Source organism: Aquarana catesbeiana, linkage group LG05 (genome assembly GCF_042186555.1).
Source record: "Aquarana catesbeiana isolate 2022-GZ linkage group LG05, ASM4218655v1, whole genome shotgun sequence".
NCBI lineage: Eukaryota > Metazoa > Chordata > Amphibia > Anura > Ranidae > Aquarana > Aquarana catesbeiana.
In genome coordinates, this window is record NC_133328.1 from 557717828 (window position 1) to 557742608 (window position 24781).

The 24781-nt window shown below is 46.6% G+C and overlaps 1 protein-coding gene across 1 annotated transcript in view; it reads left to right on the forward strand.

The window, feature by feature from the left end:
* Positions 1-22446, forward strand: part of LOC141145322 (carbonic anhydrase 13-like) — a 116102-nt gene extending 93656 nt beyond the window's left edge. Inside the window, exons 8-10 of the mRNA XM_073631899.1 lie at positions 32-151; positions 1597-1716; positions 22271-22446. Coding sequence (XP_073488000.1) covers positions 32-151; positions 1597-1716; positions 22271-22273 — 243 coding nt within the window. The 3' untranslated portion in view covers positions 22274-22446. The remainder of the gene's footprint in view (positions 1-31; positions 152-1596; positions 1717-22270) is intronic.
* Positions 22447-24781: the final 2335 nt, after the last annotated feature.

A 24781-nucleotide genomic window follows, 5' to 3' on the forward strand; every position in this document is an offset into this window, starting at 1 on the left:
ATCGTCTTTATCATCTTTATCTTCTTCACAGGTAACAACAGCTTCTAAACAATTATCACACACTTTGGGATCCAAAAAACGTAAAAATGAAGGGGAAGGACACCAAACATCAGTGCCCAAATGCACAGCCAAATCTGCACGTGCACGCAAGGTATCTTGTTCTACCAATTCCACTTCACAATCTATTTCTGTCACTACCGGTGCTTTAGGGACTTCCTCTTGCTCTTTTTCTCAAGCCTTAGCCATGTCAAAGGTAAACTCAGTAACCACCACTAATGTCACAGGTGATGTACGCACAGCTACTATTTTTTTTTATTCCCACAGACACCGGATCTCAAAAAGATCACCAATGGTGAAATACTGGAATCTAAGATACCCCCAAGTCAGACAAATTCCAAGTAATAAATTTGTCTTCACATCCTTAACAAATGACCAGTTTCAAGCCCTTAGCCTGGGACTAACCTTTTGTACAACTCAAAAAACTGATCAATTCGAAATTAATAAAAGATGTGCATCTATTTGCTAGCAAATTAATGTACAAAGTTATCTTATGACAAAAATTATCAATCTTCCAGATATCACTCTTTAGAAAATGAGATTTGGAAAGAATTTACCATGGATGATATGAAGTCCCTGAATGAGTTGATGGAGCTTTGGGAAGAAAGCAATTCCTCAGATGAACCAGTATTCAACTCTCTGGATGAAATTGGTGTATCCTCCATCACCAAAACACCCAAGAGTATTTGCTTTCCTCCTCCTCAACTTGATAAGCCAAAATCACGAGCATTCCCCTCATTACAGGCCAACCCGAACATTAGGGCATTTACCCAACAGGTAACCAAGGAAATAGAGAAAACTAAATGGAAAGATTTCAATACCTCAAACTTAGATCCAACGTTTCCCAGGCTGTCTCTGGTTTGAAAAACAATCAACACATAGTGGTAAAACAGTCAGATAAAGGTGGGAATATAGTTGTTATGGATACCAACTAATATGAACGAATGGTCATAAACCTTCTGAACAACAAGGAGTGATATAGGCCAATATTCTTGATAGAATGATGACAAAATTTAGGAATCTTATTACCCATGCCCATCTAAAAAATATTATTGACAAAAAAACATTGGAATTTTTGAATGTCAAAACACCAAGAACCCCTACTCTGTATGCTTTGCCTAAAATCCACAAAAGTCTGATTCAACCACCAGGTAGACCTATTGTCACGGGCAATGGCTGCTTGATGGCACCACCAAGTGAACTGATTGATGATTATCTACGTCCCCATGTTGTTTCTCTCATGTCCCATATTCAAGATACCAGTGACCTCATCCGGGCCCTGGACAATGTCCATGTACCGGCGGGGGCATGGCTGGTTTACTTAAAAAGTACCTTGAATCTTTTGTTGGGGATTTGTTGAAATCCAAAGAAAAGAAATTTGCTCCTGATAAACTCACTTACGATTCTTGTCAAGCTTATGGATGACCCTCAGAAGGAGCGAGAAGGTGGAAAAACAGAGAATTCACTCACCGAGCCAGTCCAAATAACGACCCTAATGATTTGGATGTATCGTCTTTATCTTCTTTATCTTCTTCACAGGTAACAACAGCTTCTAAACAATTATCACACACTTTGGGATCCAAAAAACGTAAAAATGAGGGGGAAGGACACCAAACATCAGTGCCCAAACGCACAGCCAAACCTGCATGTGCACGCAAGGTATCTCGTTCTACCAATTCCACTTCACAATCTATTTCTGTCACTACCGGTGCTTTAGGGACTCCCTCTTGCTCTTTTTCTCAAGCCTTAGCCATGTTGAAGGTAAACTCAGCAACCACCACTAATGTCACAGGTGATGTACGCACAGCTACTATTTTTTTATTCCCACAGACACCGGATCTCAAAAAGATCACCAATGGTGAAATACTGGAATCTAAGATACCCCCAAGTCAGACAAATTCCAAGTAATAAATTTGTCTTCACATCCTTAACAAATGACCAGGTTCAAGCCCTTAGCCTGGGACTAACCTTTTGTCCAACTCAAAAAACTGATCGATTTGAATTAATAAAAGATGTGCATCTTTTTGCTAGCAAATTCATGTACAAAGTTATCTTATGACAAAAATTATCAATCTTCCAGAAATCTTCCTATTAGCTACATTAGCTTCCAGATCTCACTCTTTAGAGAATGAGATTTGGAAAGAATTTACCATGGAAGATATGAAGTCCCTGAATGAGTTGATGGAGCTTTGGGAAGAAAGCAATTCCTCGGATTATTATTATACAGGATTTATATAGCGCCAACAGTTTACGTAGCGCTTTACAACATGAGGGTAGACAGTACAAATACAATACACTTTGATACAGTAGGAATTAGAGGGCCCTGCTCCTTAGAGCTTACAATCTAAGAGGGAAGGTCAAGAGATACAAGAGGTAATAACTGTGGGTGATGTGCTGATTGAGAAGATAAGTGTACATTCGTTAGGTGGGGGCCAGATAGGCTTCTCTGAAGAGATGAGTTTTCAGGGGTCGTCTGAAAGTGGATAAAGTAGGAGAAAATCGGACGGATTGGGGTAGAGCATTCCAGAGGATGGGGGAGGCTCTGGAGAAGTCCTGAAGGCGAGCATGGGATGAGGTGACAAGGGAGTTTGAGAGCAGGAGGTCTTGGGAGGAGCGAAGAGAACGATTAGGTTGGTATTTTGTGACTAGGTTAGAGATGTAGCTGGGGGTCAGGTTGTGGATGGCTTTGTAAGTTATAGTTAGTATCTTGAATTTAATTCGGTGACTGAGTGGCAGCCAATGGAGGGATTGGCAGAGGGGTATAGCAGACGATGAGCGGTTTGTGTGGTGGATGAGCCTGGCAGCAGCGTTCATGACGGACTGAAGTGGGGATAGCCTATTTAGAGGTAAACCAATGAGGAGGGAGTTGCAGTAGTCGAGGCGGGAGATGACCAGGGAGTGGATTGGAAGCTTTGTGGTGACATTGGTTAGGAAGAGGCGTATCTTGGAGATGTTGCGGAGATTGAGGCGGCAAGCTTTGGATAGTGATAGAATGTGGGGTCGAAAGGTTAGTTCAGAGTCCAGGATTACACCTAGGACCCTAACGTGGGGAGATGGGTTGATAGTTGAGCCATTGATATTGACAGGGAAAGCAGGGGAAGTGGCACCTGAGGGAGGAAATATCATGAGCTCGGTTTTGGATAGGTTGAGTTTGAGGAAGTGATGTGACATCCAGGCTGATATGTCTGCTAGTAAGTTGGTAATGCGTGAGGAGACAGATGGAGAGAGCTGGGGGGTGGAGAGATAGATTTGGGTGTCATCAGCGTAGAGATGATATTTAAAGCCGTGGGAGGCAATCAACTGACCCAAGGAGGTGGTGTAGATTGAGAAAAGGAGAGGTCCAAGAACAGAACCTTGGGGGACCCCAAAGGAAAAAGGAAGAGGAGAGGAGGAAGTAGAGTTGTAAGTGACACTGAAGGAGCGGTGTGATAGGTAGTATGAGAACCAGCGAAGAGTACAGTCACGGAGACCAAAGGAGTGGAGTTGTTTGAGGAGGAGGGGGTGGTCCACTGTGTCAAAGGCAGCAGAGAGATCCAGGAGAAGTAGTACAGAATAGTGTCCATTGGCTTTAGCCATTAGTAGGTCATTTACCATGGAAGATATGAAGTCCCTGAATGAGTTAATGGAGCTTTGGGAAGAAAGCAATTCCTCGGATGAACCAGTATTCAACTCTCTGGATGAAATTGGTGTATCCTCCATCACCAAAACACCCAAGAGTATTTGCTTCCCTCCTCCTCAACTTTATAAGCCAAAATCATGAGCATTCCCCTCATTACAGGCCAACCCGAACATTAGGGCATTTACCCAACAGGTAATCAAGGAAATAGAGAAAACTAAATGGAAAGATTTCAATACTTCAAACTTAGATCCAACATTTCCCAGGCTGTCTCTGGTTTGAAAAACAATCAACACATAGTGGTAAAACAGTCATATAAAGGTGGGAATATAGTTGTTATGGATACCAACTAATATGAACGAATGGTCATAAACCTTCTGAACAACAAGGAGTGATATAGGCCAATATTCTTGATAGAATGATGACAAAATTTAGGAATCTTATTACCCATGCCCATCTAAAAAATATTATTGACAAAAAAACATTGGAATTTTTGAATGTCAAAACACCAAGAACCCCTACTCTGTATGCTTTGCCTAAAATCCACAAAAGTCTGATTCAACCTATTGACCTATTGTCACGGGCAATGGCTGCTTGATGGCACCACCAAGTGAACTGATTGATAATTATCTACGTCCCCATGTTGTTTCTCTCATGTCCCATATTCAAGATACCAGTGACCTCATCCGGGCCCTGGACAATGTCCATGTACCGGCGGGGGCATGGTTAGTTGCAGTGGATGTAGAGGCCCTCTACAATTCAATCCCCCATGACAAGGGGGTCAGGGTTGTGGAGGGCTTCCTGTCTGAATGAGGCACCACAGCAGGCCCTTATAATGGGTTCATTTTGGGCCATCTCAGATTTGTCCTTATGAATTATGTATTTCTATTTGGGTCCTCCCACTACCTCCTGGTGCAGGGAGTTGCGATGGGGACACGTTGTGCCCCATCATATGCAAACCTGTACCTGGGGTGGTGGGAGCGAGACCTTTTTTCCAGCGATGATTTGCAGGACCTTCTTGGTAGGGTCCATGTCTGGAGAAGTTTCATTGATGATGTATTTATAATTTGGGCAGGCGAGTCAGTTAGCTGCACTTACAGTGTATTGTGTGTATATATATATATATATATATATATATATATATATATATATATATATATACATCCTAGGTGTTGTGTGTGTATATATGTGTATATATATATATATATATATATATATATATATATACACACTGTATTCAGTTTATCTAGATCCGTTCCTGTTATTCTCTTCCTACTGAAAGGCTGGTGTTCTAAAAGTATTTACAGCTACCTGAAGGAAATTGATGGTGTTCTTCTGATCCTATTAGTCCTATTAGCTACAGTATTTACAGTTAGTGTAGTGCGTCCTCTGCACAGTGTGCACCTAAAGCTATCTGAAGAAAATTAGTGGTGTTCATCTGATCCTATTAGTATTGCAGGCAGCTGTAGTATTTACAAGTTAGTGTAGTGCGTCCTCTGAACAGTGTGCACCAAAAACTACCTGAAGAAAATTAGTGGTGTTCTTCTGATCCTATTAGTACTGTACCGCAGGCAGCTGCAGTATTTACAAATTAGTGTAGTGCGTCCTTTGCACAGTGTGCACCCAAAGCTACCTGAAGAAAATTGGTGGTGTTCTTCTGATCCTATTAGTACCTCAGGCAGCTGTAGTATTTACAAGTTAGTATAGTGCGTCCTCTGCACAGTGTGCACCTAAAGCTACCTGAAGAAAATTTGTGGTGTTCTTCTGATCCTATTAGTACAGTACCGCAGGCAGCTGCAGTATTTACAAGTTAGTGTAGTGCGTATTCTGCACAGTGTGCACCTAAAGCTACCTGAAGACAATTGCTGTTGTTGAGCTCCTATTAATACCACAGTCAGCTACAGAATTTACAGTTAGAGTACTGTGTCCTCTGTACAGTGTGCACCTAAAGCTACCTGAATAAAATTGGTGGTGTTCTTCTGATCCTATTAATACCACAGGCAGGGCCGGATTAACATAGGGGCTGATGGAGCTGCAGCTCCAGGCCCCTGCCTTAAAATCGGCCCTCACAGCCAGCAGTATAAGCCTGATTTCTCATGTCCATAAACTTCTCTGGGACAGGAGAAGCTGTGTGTAAATGTAGGGGTGTCTGGCTGCATCTGTGTTGGCTCACTGTGGTTATTACAGTGTCACAGTGCACAGTTCCCCCCTACACAAATGGCTCTGCCTTCCCCCTCCCCTCCCCTCCCCTCTCTCCGTGTGCAGTGAAGGAGCCGTGTGGGCTGGGAAACAAAGCAACTGCAGCCGGCAGATAGAAGGTGAACACATATCTGAGTGATAAACTTCTGACCATCCAAGTGTGAGCTCAGTGACTGGACTCTTATCTCCCTTCTCTCCCCCTCTTTTACCTTTATCTTCAGCAATGGCTCTTATAACTGCAGTCAATATGTAGACTCTGCTCCTTGTGCTTTTAGGTGGGTTCACACTGCTTTGCTGTGTTTTGGCCCATTGCTGGTGTATCCACAGTTTTCCTGCGTTTTACCCACAGTCCTATTGATTTCTAAACTGCAGATACACAAGCAGTGCGCCCAAACTGCAGCAAACCAGTGTGAGCCCAAAGGCTGTACACACAACCCTCTATAGAACTTGGTCTGATCAATACTCCTGGCATTCATTTTACACACAACCATACCATCCCAGATCAGGAGGGGTGGGGGCTCCAGGGATTTGTTTGACTATGCAGGCCCTGTCCCTTCTACCCATCCTGGAAGAGTCCTGGAGGGAGTGGCAGGCTGCTGGTGGCAAGTGACACGCTGTATCTGGTGACAGGTTGTCAGTGGCAAGTGGCACACTGTTTCTGGTGGCAGGCTGCTAGTGGCAAGTGGCACACTGTATCTGGTGGCAGGCTGCTGGTGGCAAGTGGCACACTATCTGATGGAAGGCTGCTGGTGGTAAGTGACACACTGTATCTGGTGGCAGGCTGTGGTTGGCAAGTGGCACACTGTATCTGGTGGCAGGCTGCTGGTGGCAAGTGGCACACTGTATCTGGTGGCAGGCTGCTGGTGGCAAGTGGCACACTATCTGATGGAAGGCTGCTGGTGGTAAGTGACACACTGTATCTGGTGGTAGGCTGTGGTTGGCAAGTGGCACACTGTATCTGGTGGCAGGCTGCTGGTTTCAAGTGGCACACTATCTGGTGGCAAGTGGCACACTGTATCTGGTGGTAGGCTGTGGTTGACAAGTGGCACACTGTATCTGGTGGCAGGCTGCTGGTGGCAAGTGGCACACTGTATCTGGTGGTAGGTTGTGGTTGGCAAGTGGCACACTGTATCTGGTGGCAGGCTGCTGGTGGCAAGTGACATACTGTATCTGGTGGCAAGCTGCTGGTGGCAAGTGGCACACTATCTGGTGGAAGGCTGCTGGTGGTAAGTGACACACAGTATCTGGTGGTAGGCTATGGTTGGCAAGTGGCACACTGTATCTGGTGGCAGGCTGCTGGTGGCAAGTGGCACACTGTATCTGGTGGCAGGCTGCTGGTGGCAAGTGGCACACTATCTGATGGAAGGCTGCTGGTGGTAAGTGACACACTGTATCTGGTGGTAGGCTGTGGTTGGCAAGTGGCACACTGTATCTGGTGGCAGGCTGCTGGTTTCAAGTGGCACACTATCTGGTGGCAAGTGGCACACTGTATCTGGTGGTAGGCTGTGGTTGGCAAGTGGCACACTGTATCTGGTGGCAGGCTGCTGGTGGCAAGTGGCATACTGTATCTGGTGGCAGGCTGCTGGTGGCAAGTGGCACACTATCTGGTGGAAGGCTTCTGGTGGTAAGTGACACACAGTATCTGGTGGTAGGCTATGGTTGGCAAGTGGCACACTGTATCTGGTGGCAGGCTGCTGGTGGCAAGTGGCACACTATCTGGTGGCAAGTGGCAGACTGTATCTGGGGTCAGGCTGCTGGTGGCAAGTGACACGCTGTATCTGGTGACAGGCTGTCAGTGGCAAGTGGCACACTGTATCTGGTGGCAGGCTGCTAGTGGCAAGTGGCACACTGTATCTGGTGGCAGGCTGCTGGTGGAAAGTGGCACACTATCTGGTGGAAGGCTGCTGGTGGTAAGTGACACACTGTATCTGGTGGTAGGCTGTGGTTGGCAAGTGGCACACTGTATCTGGTGGCAGGCTGCTGGTGGCAAGTGGCACACTATCTGGTGGCAAGTGGCACACTGTATCTTGTGGCAGGCTGCTGGTGGCAAGTGGCACACTGTATCTGGTGGCAGGCTGCTGGTGGCAAGTGGCACACTATCTGGTGGAAGGCTGGTGGTGGTAAGTGACACACTGTATCTGTTGGTAGGCTGTGGTTGGCAAGTGGCACACTGTATCTGGTGGCAGGCTGCTGGTTTCAAGTGGCACACTATCTGGTGGCAAGTGGCACACTGTATCTGGTGGTAGGCTGTGGTTGGCAAGTGGCACACTGTATCTGGTGGCAGGCTGCTGGTGGCAAGTGGCATACTGTATCTGGTGGCAGGCTGCTGGTGGCAAGTGGCACACTATCTGGTGGAAGGCTGCTGGTGGTAAGTGACACACTGTATCTGGTGGTAGGCTGTGGTTGGCAAGTGGCACACTGTATCTGGTGGCAGGCTGCTGGTGGCAAGTGGCACACTATCTGGTGGCAAGTGGCACACTGTATCTGGGGTCAGGCTGCTGGTGGCAAGTGGCACACTATCTGGTGGCAAGTGGCACACTGTATCTGGGGTCAGGCTGCTGGTGGCAAGTGACACGCTGTATCTGGTGGTAGGCTGTGGTTGGCAAGTGGCACACTGTATCTGGTGGCAGGCTGCTGGTTTCAAGTGGCACACTATCTGGTGGCAAGTGGCACACTGTATCTGGTGGTAGGCTGTGGTTGGCAAGTGGCACACTGTATCTGGTGGCAGGCTGCTGGTGGCAAGTGGCACACTATCTGGTGGCAAGTGGCACACTGTATCTGGGGTCAGGCTGCTGGTGGCAAGTGGCACACTATCTGGTGGCAAGTGGCACACTGTATCTGGGGTCAGGCTGCTGGTGGCAAGTGACACGCTGTATCTGGTGGTAGGCTGTGGTTGGCAAGTGGCACACTGTATCTGGTGGCAGGCTGCTGGTTTCAAGTGGCACACTATCTGGTGGCAAGTGGCACACTGTATCTGGTGGTAGGCTGTGGTTGGCAAGTGGCACACTGTATCTGGTGGCAGGCTGCTGGTGGCAAGTGGCATACTGTATCTGGTGGCAGGCTGCTGGTGGCAAGTGGCACACTATCTGGTGGAAGGCTGCTGGTGGTAAGTGACACACTGTATCTGGTGGTAGTCTGTGGTTGGCAAGTGGCACACTGTATCTGGTGGCAGGCTGCTGGTGGCAAGTGGCACACTATCTGGTGGCAAGTGGCACACTGTATCTGGGGTCAGGCTGCTGGTGGCAAGTGACACGCTGTATCTGGTGACAGGCTGTCAGTGGCAAGTGGCACACTGTATCTGGTGGCAGGCTGCTAGTGGCAAGTGGCACACTGTATCTGGTGGCAGGCTGCTGGTGGCAAGTGGCACACTATCTGGTGGAAGGCTGCTGGTGGTAAGTGACACACTGTATCTGGTGGTAGGCTGTGGTTGGCAAGTGGCACACTGTATCTGTTGGCAGGCTGCTGGTGGCAAGTGGCACACTGTATCTCGTGGCAGGCTGCTGGTGGCAAGTGGCACACTGTATCTGGTGGCAGGCTGCTGGTGGCAAGTGGCACACTATCTGGTGGAAGGCTGCTGGTGGTAAGTGACACACTGTATCTGGTGGTAGGCTGTGGTTGGCAAGTGGCACACTGTATCTGGTGGCAGGCTGCTGGAGGCAAGTGGCACACTGTATCTGGTGGCAGGCTGTGGTTGGCAAGTGGCACAATGTATCTGGTGGCAGGCTGCTGGTGGCAAGTGGCACACTGTATCTGGTGGCAGGCTGCTGGTGGCAAGTGGCACACTGTATCTGATGGCAGGCTGCTGGTGGCAAGTGGCACACTATCTGGTGGAAGGCTACTGGTGGTAAGTGACACACTGTATCTGGTGGTAGGCTGTGGTTGGTAAGTGGCACAATGTATCTGATGGAAGGCTGCTGGTGGCAAGTGGCACACTGTATCTGGTGGCAGGGAGCTGGTGGCAAGTGGCACACTGTATCTGGTGGCAAGTGGCACAATGTATCTGGTGGCAGGCTGCTGGTGGCAAGTGGCACACTGTATCTGGTGGCAAGTGGCACAATGTATCTGGTGACAGGCTGCTGGTGGCAAGTGACACACTGTATCTGGTGGCAGGCTGCTGGTGGCAAGTGGCACAATGTATCTGGTGGCAAGTGGCACACTGTATCTAGTGGCAGGCTGCTGGTGGCAAGTGGCACACTGTATCTGGTGACAGGCTGTCGGTAGCAAGTGGCACACTGTATCTGGTGACAGGCTGTGGTTGGCAAGTGGCGCACTGTATCTGGTGAAAGGCTGCTGTTGGCAAGTGGCACACTGTATCTGGTGGCATGCTGCTGGTGGCAAGTGGCCCACTGTATCTGGTGGCAGGCTGCTGGTGGCAATTGGCACATTGTATCTGGTGGCAGGCTGCTGGTGGCAAGTGGCACACTGTATCTGTGGCAGGCTGTGGGTAGCAAGTGCCACACTGTATCTGGTTGCAAGTGGCACACTGTATCTGGTGGCAAGTGGCACACTGTATCTGGTGGCAGGCTGCTGGTGGCAAGTGACATGCTGCATCTAGCGGCAGGCAACTGTGGAAAGTGATACGCTACATCTGGTGGCAGGCTATGGGTGGCAAGTGACAAGCTGCATCTGGTGGCAAGTGACAAGCTCAGGTCCCACTGATTCTGCATCATGGTGAGTTGAACTATTTCACTATATATTACAATGTAGTAACTGAAATAATGGAATTTGATCATCCTGACACCATATCAAGCATGGTGTCAGGATGATTGATTTTATGTACTAACACCAGCCATTTGCCTGACAAATCACCTCCACCGCCAATTTCCCCGCCAACCCTGAGACTACATCCCCTACCCTCATCTTTTTTTGGGAAGAGGGGGTTGTCTCTGAATGACAGTTTGGAAATGTGGTCTCCCTATGTTGCTGCTGGTGAGAGACCGCATAGCAGGTGGTATTGGTGGTGTTGCTGCTGCTCAGAGGCTGCACAGCTGATATTACTGGTGAGAGTTTATTTAATTTGTTTTAGCGAAAAATTGTTTGCATTTTCATTTTGTTTCCATAAAAAGGCCCACCAAAATCCTCAGCACCAGGCCCATGATGCTCTTAATCTGGCCCTGACCACAGGCAGGCAGCTACAGTATTTACAGTTAGTGTAGTGCGTCCTCTGCACAGTGTGCACCTAAAACTACCTGAAGAAAATTGGTGTTGTTCTGATCCAATATTAATACCACAGGCAGACAGCTACAGTATTTATAGTTAGTGTACTGCGTCCTCTGCACAGTGTGCACCTAAAGCTACCTGAAGACAATTGCTGTTGTTCTGCTCCTATTAATACCACAGACAGGCAGCTACAGTATTTACAGTTAGTGTACTGTGTCCTCTGCACAGTGTGCACCTAAAGCTACCTGAATAAAATTGGTGGTGTTCTTCTGCTCCTATTAATACCACAGGCAGGCAGCTACAGTATTTACAGTTAGTGTACTGTGTCCTCTGCACAGTGTGCACCTAAAGCTACCTGAATAAAATTGGTGGTGTTCTGATCCTATATTAATACCACAGGCAGGCAGCTACAGTATTTATAGTTAGTGTACTGCGTCCTCTGCACAGTGTGCACCTAAAGCTACCTGAAAACAATTGCTGTTGTTCTGCTCCTATCAATACCACAGACAGGCAGCTACAGTATTTACAGTTAGTGTACTGTGTCCTCTGCACAGTGTGCACCTAAAGCTATGAATACAATTGGTGGTGTTCTGATCCTATATTAATACCACAGACAGGCAGCTACAATATTTACAGTTAGTGTACTGTGTCCTCTGCACAGTGTGCACCTAAAGCTATCTGAAGACAATTGCTGGTATTCTCATACTAATAATACTACAGGCAGGCAGTTGATTCTGCTAGCTGCAGTATCAGTATATATATACTTCCCAGCTTTGTGCAGCTACATCTCACTGCAGGCCATTAGTATGTCTGGAAGGCCAAGTAGCTGCCAACGCGGCCTCTTCCCTCAGCTCAATGGCATCAGTCACTCCTTCCCTAGCCCCACCATGTCCTCCTGAGGAGTCCCCTGAACTGTTTGACCACAGTGTTGGGTACATGCTGCAGGAGGATGCCCAGCGTTTTGAAGGCTCCGATGATGGTACCCAGCTAGAGGAAGGCAGTAACGTGAGCCCAGAGAGAGAAGGTGCCCAAGAAGGACAGCAATCTGGCAGTCATGTTCCCCCAGCTGCAGCATACTGCCAGCTTTGCTCCAGTGATGAGGAGGGAGGGGATGATGAGGTCACTGACTCCACATGGGTGCCTGATAGGAGAGAGGAGGAGGAGGCACATCACCAACGAGACAGGATGCCCTCCAGGGGCCAACTTAAGGGCAGCACACCGACTGCATCACACCACAGAGTTCCTCATGTGCAGGGCGCTGCTGTCTCTGCGTGTTATTCCCAAAGTTCTTTGATGTGGGCCTTTTTTGAGATGAGTGCATCAGATCCCACCACTGCTATTTGAAACATATGTCTCAAGCGTATCTCGCGTGGCCAAAACATCACCCGCTTGGGCACCACATGCTTGACCAGACATATGTCGACCTGCCATGCAGTTCGTTGGCAAGTGCACCTAAAAGACCCACACCAAAGAGGACCTCTCCTTGCTCCTTATCAGCTGGGATCTCCAACCCCACTATACCTTCAGTCCTCTCTGAGACCTGCACTGAGAGGAATGAAGGTGTAGAATTAGGTGTGTCACAGCCAAGTACTTGGGGGCAATCTGCTATCGGTACATCGACGTCAGATTGTACCAGGCAAATTTCCCTGCCCCAGCTGCTGCACCGCCGAAAGAAGTTTACTCCCAGCCATCCACATGCCCAGCGGTTGAATGCTAGCTTGGCTAAATTGCTAGCACTTCAACTGCTGCCTTTTCAGTTGGTAGACTCTGCCCCCTGGAATGTGCGGTTCCTCAGTGGCAGGTTCCCAAACGTCACTTTTTCTCAAGGAAGGCGATTCCGGCTCTCTACCGGCATGTGGAAGGCAATGTCTTGGCCTTGCTGGACAGGGCGGTTAGCGGTAAGGTGCATATTACGGCTGACTCATGGTCCAGCAGACATGGACAGGGACGTTACCTATCTTTCACTGTGCACTGGGTGACTCTTCTTGCAGCTGGGAAGGATGCAGGACATGGTGCAGTAGTGTTGGAGGTTGTTCCGCCACCACGCCTCCAAAATACTACTAGTGGTGATTCTGCCACACCTCTCTCCTCCACCCCCTCCTTTTCTTCTTCCTCCATGGCCTCTTCCTGTGCTGATTTGTCTTTGGAACCAGCGGTGCTCCGTAGGTGTTCAAGGGGCTACACAAGCATGTAGGCAAAAAGATGCCATGCGGTGCTTGAGCTGGTGTGCTTGGGGGACAGGAGCCACACTGGGGCAGAGATTCTGTCAGCTCTGCAGGGGCAGGTTCAGAGGTGGTTGATGCCATGTCAGCTTAAGGCAGGTATGGTGGTTTGCGACAATGGCACCAACCTCCTCTCCGCTCTCCGACAGGGACAACTGACTCATGTGCCCTGTTTGGCTCACATCCTTAACTTGGTGGTTCAGCTTTTCTTGGGCAGGTACCCGGGCTTACAGGATGTCCTGAGGCAGGCCAGGAAAGTCTGTGTGCATTTCCGCAGGTCATATAATGCCAGTGCTTAGCTGGCTGACCTCCAAAAGAAATTTAACCTGCCCAAGAACCGCCTAATCTGTGACATGCCCACCAGGTGGAACTCAACGTTGGCCGTGCTGCAGCGGCTGCACACGCAGCAGAGGGCCATCAATGAGTACCTGTGCAACAGGTCAGGGGAGTCAGGGGAGCTTGTTTTTTTTTCCCCACGCCAGTGGGCCATGATCAGGGATGCATGCACTGTCCTGTCACCATTTGAGGAGGCCACAAGGATGGTGAGCAGTGACAGTGCATGCATCAGTGACTCTGTCCCCCTTGTCCACCTGTTGGAGCACACGCTGCATGGAATAATGGACAGGGCACTTGAGGCAGAACAGAGGCAGGAAGAGGAGGACTTCCTTAGCTCTCAAGGCCCTCTTTATCCAGACAGTGTTCCTGCATGCCCGCCGATCACACAGGAAGAGGACGAGGAGGAGGAAGAAGAGGAGGATTGTGTCAGCATGGAGGTGGAGCCTGGCACTCAGCATCAGCAGCAGTCTTTAAGGGATGATTTACAGTCCCAAAAAACCCATATACTTGTACGTGGCTGGGAGGAGGTGGCTGTGGATCATGTCATCCTTAGTGACCCAGAGGACTCCGGACCGAATGCCTCAGCAAACCTACGCTGCATGGCCTCCCTGATCCTACAGAGCCTGCGGAAGGATGCTCGTATTTGTGGTATCAAGGAGAGGGATCAATACTGGCCACGTTACAAGGGTAAGGTTGCGGACCTTATCTTGCCGTCGCAGAGGGAGCAGAGGATGAAACATCTTCGGAAGGCCTTGCAGAAAGGTCTGTGCAATGCGTTCCCAGAGACTGGGAAGTTACTAACTCACGTTCCTGGACAACGTGTTGCTGAAGCTTTGGTCAGTCAAAGAAGGAGCAGTGGAGAAGGTGGCCGTCTGGCCGATGCGTTCAGACAATTTTTTAGTCCGCAGCCCCAAGGTATGATCGGTTCCAGCAACCATTGCCAGCATCTGTTTTACATGGTGCAGGAATACCTAGGGGCAAGATCTGACTTGGACACCTTTCCCATTGAAAATCCTCTGGGTTACTGGGTCTTGAGGATGGATCACTGGCCAGAGCTTGCACAGTATGCAATTGAGCTACTGGCCTGTCCTGCATCCAGCGTATGCAGTGCTGCTGGAGGCTTTGCAACCGATCATAGGGTGCGCGTGTCCACCGACTCGGTCAATCAACTGACCTTCATAAAAATGAATCAGCCTTGGATCACCACCAGCTACCAAGCACCTGATGCTGATGTAACCGAATAATTATTTTTGAAATGTCAGATCCCTTCAAGACTGCCTATGCTGATGCTGAGTGACTATCCTGTTATGCTGAGTGACTATCCTCTTCCTCCTCAATGATCATGCTGATAGCTTGTAAGAATATTTTTGGTTCTGGGCGCCGCCACCAGTGTCTAGGGCCCAAATTTTCAGCCCCTGTTTAACAGGGGCGTGTAATTACAATTTTTGATGCAATATTTTGCAAGGAGGGTTCGTTGCTGCGCTCAACTAGAGTATTTGTGAGGGGTTGCAGTGTTGTGGCACCAGCACCAGTGCCTAAGGCACAATTTTTCAGCCCCTGTTTAACAGGGGCGTGTAATTACAATTTTTGATGCAATATTTTGCAGGAGGGCTCATTCGTGCACTCCAACTAGAGTATTTGTGAGGGGTTGCAGTGTTGTGGCACCAGTGCCTAAGGCCCAATTTTTCTGCCCCTGTTCAACAGGGACATGTAATTACAATTCTTGATCTAATATTTCACAGCAGGGCCCATTTCTGCGCCCACCAAGAGTAACTGTGAGGACTTACAGTGTTGTGGCAACACCACCACCACCACCACCAAAGGCCCAATTTTCCTGCCCCTGTTCAACAGGTGCATGTAGTTACAATTCTAAATCTAATATTTCACAGCAGGGCCTGTGCCAGCTCCCACCAAGAGTAACTGTGAGGACTTACAGTGTTGTGGCACCACCACCACCAAAAGCCCAATTTTTCTGCCCCTGTTCAACAGGTGCATGTAATTACAATTCTTGATCTAATATTTCACAGCAGGGCCCGTTTCTGCACCCACCAAGAGTAACTGTGAGGACTTACAGTGTTGTGGCACCAGCACCACCACCAAAGGCCCAATTTTTCTGACCCTGTTCAACAGGGGCATGTAATTACAATTCTTGATCTAATATTTCACAGCATAGCCCGTTCCTGCGCCCACCAAGAGCAACTGTGAGGGCTTACAGTGTTGTGGCAACACCAACACCTAAGGCCCCAATTTCTGCAGAGTATATAGGGCAGGCCCCTACTTTCAAACATCCAACCTACAAACAACTCCTACTTGCAAACGGAAGGAGACAACAGGAAGTGAGATGAAATCTGCCCCTAGGAAGGGAAATTCTCTCCTGTAAGAGTTAATATGGGAAAAACGTGTCTCCTCTCCACTGATGCTTTATCACCAATCCTTGTTTCACTAAAAAACCCAAATTGTCAAAAAACATTTGTCATTGGGACAGAAAGTGAGGTGAAATCTTCTGAAGAGGTGCACAGACAGCAAAACCCTTCCCTATGTTTTCCAAAAAGCTTAAAAATAGATTTTTTGGCTGGAGCTACACTTTAAAAAATGTACCAGTTCAAAATTACAAACAGATTCTACTTAACAACAAATCTACAGCCCCTGTCTTGTTTGCACCGCCTGTATACTGCTGCTCAGAGTATATGGGGCCTGGGGGCCCCACGCCTTTCCTTTTTTTTATTTGGGAGTGGGGTTCCCCTTAATATCCATACAAAACTCAAAGGGCCTGGTAATGGACTGGGGGGTGGGGGGTACCCATGCCGTTTGTCTCACTGATTTTCATCCATATTGCCGGGACCCGACATTACATTAAAGCCGCAAGCAGTTTTAAATGACTTTTATTCCTTTTAACCACTTGCCGACCGCCCCACGTCTATATACGTGAGCAGAGCGGCACGGGCAGGCAAAATCACGTACCTGGTACGTGATTGCCTTCCCGCGGGCGGGGGGTCCGATCGGACCCCCCCCCCGGTGCCATCGGCGGTCGGCATTTGGTTGGGAGCGATGAGAGACGAGGGGGAGACCATCCGATCGTGCCCCCCCCCCTCGCGATCGCTCCCAGCCAATGAGAAACATTCCCTGCCTCTGTATAGTACACAGAGGCAGAGGATGTGATGTCATCTCTCCTCGGCTCGGTAGTTTCCGTTCCAGCGCCGAGGAGAGAAGACATGTAAGTGCACCAACACTCACACACAACACAGTAGAACATGCCAGGCACACTAAACACCCCCGATCCCCCCCGATCACCCCCCAATCACCCCCCCCCCCCAGTCACAAACTGACACCAAGCAGGTTTTTTTTTTTTTTTTTTTTTTTCCTGATTACTGCATAGTGTCAGTTTGTGACAGTTAGCAGTGGTAGGACAGTTAGTATTAGCCCCCTGTAGGTCAAGGGTACCCCCCTAACCCCCCTAATAAAGTTTTAACCCATTGATCACCCCCTGTCACCAGTGTCGCTAAGCGATCATTTTTCTGATTGCTGTATTAGTGTCACTGGTGACGCTAGTTAGGAACGTAAATATTTAGGTTCGCTGTCAGCGTTTTATAGCGACAGGGACCCCCATATACTACCTAATAAATGTTTTAACCCCTTGATGGCCCCCTAGTTAACCCTTTCACCACTGATCACCGTATAACTGTTACAGGTGACGCTGGTTAGTTCGTTTATTTTTTATAGTGTCAGGGCACCCGCCGTTTATTACCGAATAAAGGTTTAGCCCCCTGATTGCCCGGCGGTGATATGCGTCGCCCCAGGCAGCGTCAGATTAGCGCCAGTACCGCGAACACCCACGCACGCACCGTACACCTCCCTTAGTGGTATAGTATCTGAACGCATCAATATCTGATCCGATCAGATCTATACTAGCGTCCCCAGCAGTTTAGGGTTCCCAAAAACGCAATGTTAGCGGGATCAGCCCAGATACCTGCTAGCACCTGTGTTTTTCCCCTCCGCCCGGCCCAGCCCAGCTCACCCAAGTGCAGTATCAATCGATCACTGTCACTTACAAAACACTAAACGCATAACTGCAGCGTTCGCAGAGTCAGGCCTGATCCCTGCGATCGCTAACAGTTTTTTTGGTAGCATTTTGGTGAACTGGCAAGCACCAGCCCCAGGCAGCGTCAGATTAGCGCCAGTACCGCTAACACCCACACACGCAGCATACACCTCCCTTAGTGGTATAGTATCTGATCGGATCAATATCTGATCCGATCAGATCTATACTAGCGTCCCCAGCAGTTTAGGGTTCCCAAAAACGCAGTGTTAGTGGGATCAGCCCAGATACCTGCTAGCACCTGCGTTTTGCCCCTCCGCCCGGCCCAGCCCAGCTCACCCAAGTGCAGTATCGATCGATCACTGTCACTTTTTTTTGTAGCGTTTTGGTGAACTGGCAAGCACCAGCGGCCTAGTACACCCCGGTCGTGGTCATACCAGCACTGCAGTAACACTTGGTGACCTGGCGAGTCCCATAAGTGCAGTTCAAGCTGGTGAGGTGGCAAGCACAAGTAGTGTCCCGCTGCCACCAAAAAGACAAACACAGGCCTGTCGTGCCCATAATGCCCTTCCTGCTGCATTCGCCAATCCTAATTGGGAACCCACCGCTTCTGCAGCGCCCGTACTTCCCCCATTCACATCCCCAACCAAATGCAGTCGGCTGCATGAGAGGCATTTTCTTTATGTCCTACCGAGTATCCCTACCCAACGAACCCCCCCAAAAAAGATGTTGTGTCTGCAGCAAGCGCGGATATAGGCATGACACCCGCTATTATTGTCCCTCCTGTCCTGACAATCCTGGTTTTTGCTTTGGTGAATATTTTGAACGCTACCATTCACTAGTTGAGTATTAGCGTAGGGTACAGCATTGCACAGACTAGGCACACTTTCACAGGGTTTTCCAAGATGCCATTGCATTTTGAGAGACCCGAACCTGGAACCGGTTACAGTTATAAAAGTTAGTTACAAAAAAAGTGTAAAAAAAAAAAAAAAACACAAACAAAAATAAAAAAAAATAGTTGTCGTTTCATTGTTCTCTCTCTCTCTATTCTCTCTCTATTGTTCTGCTCTTTTTTACTGTATTCTATTCTGCAATGTTTTATTGTTATTATGTTTTATCATGTTTGCTTTTCAGGTATGCAATTTTTTATACTTTACCGTTTACTGTGCTTTATTGTTAACCATTTTTTTGTCTTCAGGTACGCCATTCACGACTTTGAGTGGTTATACCAGAATGATGCCTGCAGGTTTAGGTATCATCTTGGTATCATTCTTTTTAGCCAGCGGTCGGCTTTCATGTAAAAGCAATCCTAGCGGCTAATTAGCCTCTAGACTGCTTTTACAAGCAGTGAGAGGGAATGCCCCCCCCGACCCCCCCCCCGACCCCCCCCCCCGTCTTCCGTGTTTTTCTCTGGCTCTCCTGTCTCAACAGGGAACCTGAGAATGCAGCCGGTGATTCAGCCAGCTGACCATAGAGCTGATCAGAGACCAGAGTGGCTCCAAACATCTCTATGGCCTAAGAAACCGGAAGCTACGAGCATTTTATGACTTAGATTTCGCCGGATGTAAACAGCGCCATTGGGAAATTGGGGAAGCATTTTATCACACCGATCTTGGTGTGGTCAGATGCTTTGAGGGCAGAGGAGAGATCTAGGGTCTAATAGACCCCAATTTTTTCAAAAAAGAGTACCTGTCACTACCTATTGCTATCATAGGGGATATTTACATTCCCTGAGATAACAATAAAAATGATTTAAAAAAAAAAATGAAAGGAACAGTTTAAAAATAAGATAAAAAAGCAAAAAAATAATAAAGAAAAAAAAAAAAAAAAAAAAAAAAGCACCCCTGTCCCCCCTGCTCTCGCGCTAAGGCGAACGCAAGCGTCGGTCTGGCGTCAAATGTAAACAGCAATTGCACCATGCATGTGAGGTATCACCGCGAAGGTCAGATCGAGGGCAGTAATTTTAGCAGTAGACCTCCTCTGTAAATCTAAAGTGGTAACCTGTAAAGGCTTTTAAAGGCTTTTAAAAATGTATTTATTTTGTTGCCACTGCACGTTTGTGCGCAATTTTAAAGCATGTCATGTTTGGTATCCATGTACTCGGCCTAAGATCATCTTTTTTATTTCATCAAACATTTGGGCAATATAGTGTGTTTTAGTGCATTAAAATTTAAAAAAGTGTGTTTTTTCCACAAAAAATGCGTTTGAAAAATCGCTGCGCAATTACTGTGTGAAAAAAAAAATGAAACACCCACCATTTTAATCTGTAGGGCATTTGCTTTAAAATAATATATAATGTTTGGGGGTTCAAAGTAATTTTCTTGCAAAAAAAAATAATTTTTTCATGTAATCAAAAAGTGTCAGAAAGGGCTTTGTCTTCAAATGGTTAGAAGAGTGGGTGATGTGTGACATAAGCTTCTAAATGTTGTGCATAAAATGCCAGGACAGTTCAAACCCCCCCAAATGATCCCATTTTGGAAAGTAGACACCCCAAGCTATTTGCTGAGAGTCATGTCGAGTCCATGGAATATTTTATATTGTGACACAAGTTGCGGGAAAGAGACAAATTTTTTTTTTTTTTTCTGCACAAAGTTGTCACTAAATGTTATATTGCTCAAACATGCCATGGGAATTTGTGAAATTACACCCCAAAATAAATTCTGTTGCTTCTCCTGAGTACGGGGATACCACATGTGTGGGACTTTTTGGGAGCCTAGCCGCGCACGGGACCCCGAAAACCAAGCACCGCCTTCAGGCTTTCTAAGGCCGTAAATTTTTGATTTCACTCTTCACTGCCTATCACAGTTTCGGAGGCCATGGAATGCCCAGGTGGCACAAAACCCCCCCAAATGACCCAATTTTGGAAAGTAGACACCCCAAGGTATTTGCTGAGAGGTATAGTGAGTATTTTGCAGACCTCACTTTTTGTCACAAAGTTTTGAAAATTGAAAAAAGAAAAAAAAAAAAATTTTTTTCTGGTCTTTCTTCATTTTCAAAAACAAATGAGAGCTGCAAAATACTCACCATGCCTCTCAGCAAATAGCTTGGGGTGTCTACTTTCCAAAATGGGGTCATTTGGGGGGGGGGTTGTGCCATCTGGGCATTTTATGGCCTTCAAAACTGTGATAGGTAGTGAGGAGTGAAATAAAAAATGTATGCCCTTAGAAATCCTGAAGGTGGTGCTGGGTTTTCGGGGCCCCGTACGCGGCTAGGCTCCCAAAAAGTGCCACACATGTGGTATCCCCGTACTCAGGAGAAGCAGCTGAATGTATTTTGGGGTGCAATTCCACATATGCCCATGGCCTGTGTGAGCAATATATCATTTAGTGACAACTTTTTGTAAATTTTTTTTTTTTTGTCATTATTCAATCACTTGGGACAAAAAAAAGAAATATTCAATAGGCTCAACATGCCTCTCAGCAATTTCCTTGGGGTGTCTACTTTCCAAAATGGGGTCATTTGGGGGGGGGGTTGTACTGCCCTGCCATTTTAGCACCTCAAGAAATGACATAGGCAGTCATAAACTAAAAGCTGTGTAAATTCCAGAAAATGTACCCTAGTTTGTAGACGCTATAACTTTTGCGCAAACCAATAAATATACGCTTATTGACATTTTTTTTACCAAAGACATGTGGCCGAATACATTTTGGCCTAAATGTATGACTAAAATTTAGTTTATTGGATTTTTTTTATAACAAAAAGTAGAAAATATCATTTTTTTTCAAAATTTTCAGTCTTTTTCCGTTTATAGCGCAAAAAATAAAAACGGCAGAGGTGATCAAATACCATCAAAAGAAAGCTCTATTTGTGGGAAGAAAAGGACGCAAATTTCGTTTGGGTACAGCATTGCATGACCGCGCAATTAGCAGTTAAAGCGACGCAGTGCCGAATTGTAAAAAGTGCTCTGGTCAGGAAGCGGGTAAATCCTTCCGGGGCTGAAGTGGTTAAAATGTAATTTTGTGCAGGGATTCTAAGCATGGGAAACACGCGCCACTTTACAGGCATACTATAGACACCCCCCAGGTACGATATTTAAAGGAATATTTCACTTTTTTTTTCACTTTAAGCATCATTAAAATCACTGCTCCCGAAAAAACGGCCGCTTTTAAAACTTTTTTTTGCATTGATACATGTCCCCTGGGGCAGGACCCAGGTCCCCAAACCCTTTTTAGGACAATACCATGCAAATTAGCCTTTAAATTTAGCACTTTTGATTTCGAACGTTCGAGTCCCATAGACTTTAATGGGGTTCTAAAGTTTGCGCAAATTTTCGGTCCGTTCGCAGGTTCTGGTGCGAACCAAACCGGGGGGGGGGGGGATGTTCGGCTCATCCCTAGTAATTACTATTTAAATATGGCTTTTTGGAGGAAGAGACTTGCTTTGGGCCTCACTGGGTGCTTTTGGTATCTAGTAAGTGGATGTACATGCTACAGTTTATATATCTGACATAATTTTTAGATCTTTAAACAGGCACTTTGGTTCTCCTACGACACACTGATATCCTCAATATTTGGTGGTCCTGTGGCCCTGGTGTGTTCGCATACTGACCTGAAAAATTGCTTTTAAGATGAAGGATTAAGGGCATTTTGGCCCCATTGTTTGCATTTTTTCATTGTGTCTTATGTATTTTCTTATGTATTGCAGTGAATAGGCTGTACACGGACAATTAAGAATCTCCTGAGGATGCCATATCTTGGCGAAACATGTTGAGAAAACGCTGTTGAACAGTAAATTTGAGTGTATTTGTATATTTCTTGGTATAAATATAATATTTTAACAGGAAGATTGTTATATCTTTTTTAACAAATGTATGGAATAAAAATCGTTATATTTTATAAAATGCAATAGTCCATTACTTTGTTCCAGGCACCCTAAAAGTCCCCCTTCTCACTTTTCCATGCAATTCTATAAAAGAATAACAGAATGTATTAGCAAGTTTAAGCCAATCACCATAAAATATAATAATGGATACACAATCAGCTTCCTAAGGTCCTTTGCAGTGATTCTAAAATTCAGAAAATACTGTGACCTCAACAGCTTGAGTGATCAAATAAGTAACAATAGGGACATGGCTATGTCACTTGAGAGCTCTCCTGACAAAGCGTCTAGGTTTAGGCCTGAGAGTATGAATTTCAATTCAAGCACAGCTCTTCCCCTAGGATGAAGTTATCTAACTTTAGTCCTTAGTGTAAATCTTCTACTGGCTAAGTTGGGGCCCTTGAAGACATTGGCACACAGGGATGGGATATGTCTATGGTTTCCGTGGTTACAGTAATGCACCTCAGGAGTTGGATAGAGCAATAGGGGGGATCTTAGGATACAATTGAGTGATTATATGAAAGGTAGGCACAGTTGCGGCAATTAGCTGAAAAGTATGCACAGTTTTAGCAGTGGGATGAAGAGAACAGGTAGCCTAGTTTAGCAGCAGCAACAGTTAGAACAATGATGTGTGGAAACTTATACCCACAGATTAATAACACTGCCAAAGGTTCAGCTTAACCATTGGTCTATGACCCGCTCACCACTCCCTCTCTGGAATCCTCCTGTAGCAGTTAGCCGAGGTGTTGGAGGAGCTCCCCTTGGTTTGTTAACTGTGGCAGGAAGAATAAAGACATTTTGGCAGTTCACCACCGTGGCGCCTCCAGCGGGCCCATACAGCAGCCACTTGAATCACAGACTGACGATCTAGAGCGGGTACCGGAGCAGCTTAGTCCAGCCATCTGGGTTAGGGTATAACAGCGTTCAGCATACAAGCTACTCACCTGCTCCTTCCTTTCCCAGCAAGACACAACACAGCACCTCTTCCTCTACAGCTGCTCTCCAGCAACAAGCCAGCTCTCTCCAAATGCCCCGCTCTTTCCCAGGCTTTCCTAGTTATTTAACTAAAAAATATGTTTTGGCTTTACACAGACTTTATCCATATAATTGCACAGCACTCAAAGGGACACTCAATAAATATTCTAATTCTTTTTTCAAATACATGAATGTGAAAACAATCCAAGTTGATGATTCAAAATGTATAAAATTTTATTATCAATATTTATTTAGTGTCACTTTTAGTGCTGTGCACTATTTATATAGTTGTTTCTATTTGTCTACGTTATAGATAAAACCACAAGCAGCTTTTTTATAGGTGTTGGTTTCCTTAAAGTGATATTAAAGGTTTTTTTTTTGTTTGTTTTTTGTTTTTAATGACAAGCATGTTATACTTACCTGCTCTATGCAGTGGTTTTGCACAGAGCAGCCCATATCCTCCCCTTCTCAGGTCCCTCGCCGGCATTCCTGGCACCTCCCTCCTGCCAAATGGCCCTGCAGCAAGCAGCTTGCTATGGGGGAACCCGACCCGCTGCTCTGTGTGTCCATTCAGGCATGGAGTCACGGCTTGGTCCCGACCCTCTCTTTTTATTGTCTCACTAACTTTAATTAACAGCAGCGGGAGCCAATGGAGGGAGAGTCCCGGACAACCGAGGCGCTCATGCAACATTGTTGGATTGAGATGGGGCTCAGGTAAGTATTAGGGGGGCTGAGGGGGGCTGTTGCACACTGAAGGTTTTTATCTTAATGCATAGAATGCATTAAGATAAAAACCTTCTGCCTTTAGAACCAGTTTAAGCACAAAGTACCCTCTTTTACCCATTTACATAGATTTTAAGGGTTGTCAAAGCTGAGAAAATTGTGTGTGACAGCATAAATGTTTGTAGTTATTGTAAAAAAAAAAAAAAAAAAATGACACTTCAGTCATATACTGTATACATACATACAATGCATACCGTACATACATACATACATAATATTTACAACAGAAATACATTCTAATACCATGATGCAGCTACATACAGTGTGTTGTCAGTAACTACTGTATGATACAGTTAAACTTAAAGTGCATTTATTCTTTTTGCCCCTTTGCTCTGACTTCTATGAGGCTGTGTCTCAAGACTACAGAAAATTGGGGGTGGTTCCATAGAAGTCTATGGTCCTTTAATGCACAGGCGTAACCAGGACAGCAAATACTCGTGGTGCTGGATGTAAACAAACAGCAGATCTGCAACTGTTAGATTGAGGTAATCCCCTCACCCCTTTACTACTCATTGATCCACTTTCCTCTCCAGTGTATTTTTCGAGTCCACCCACCGAAACCACACCTTCCTAAACTTC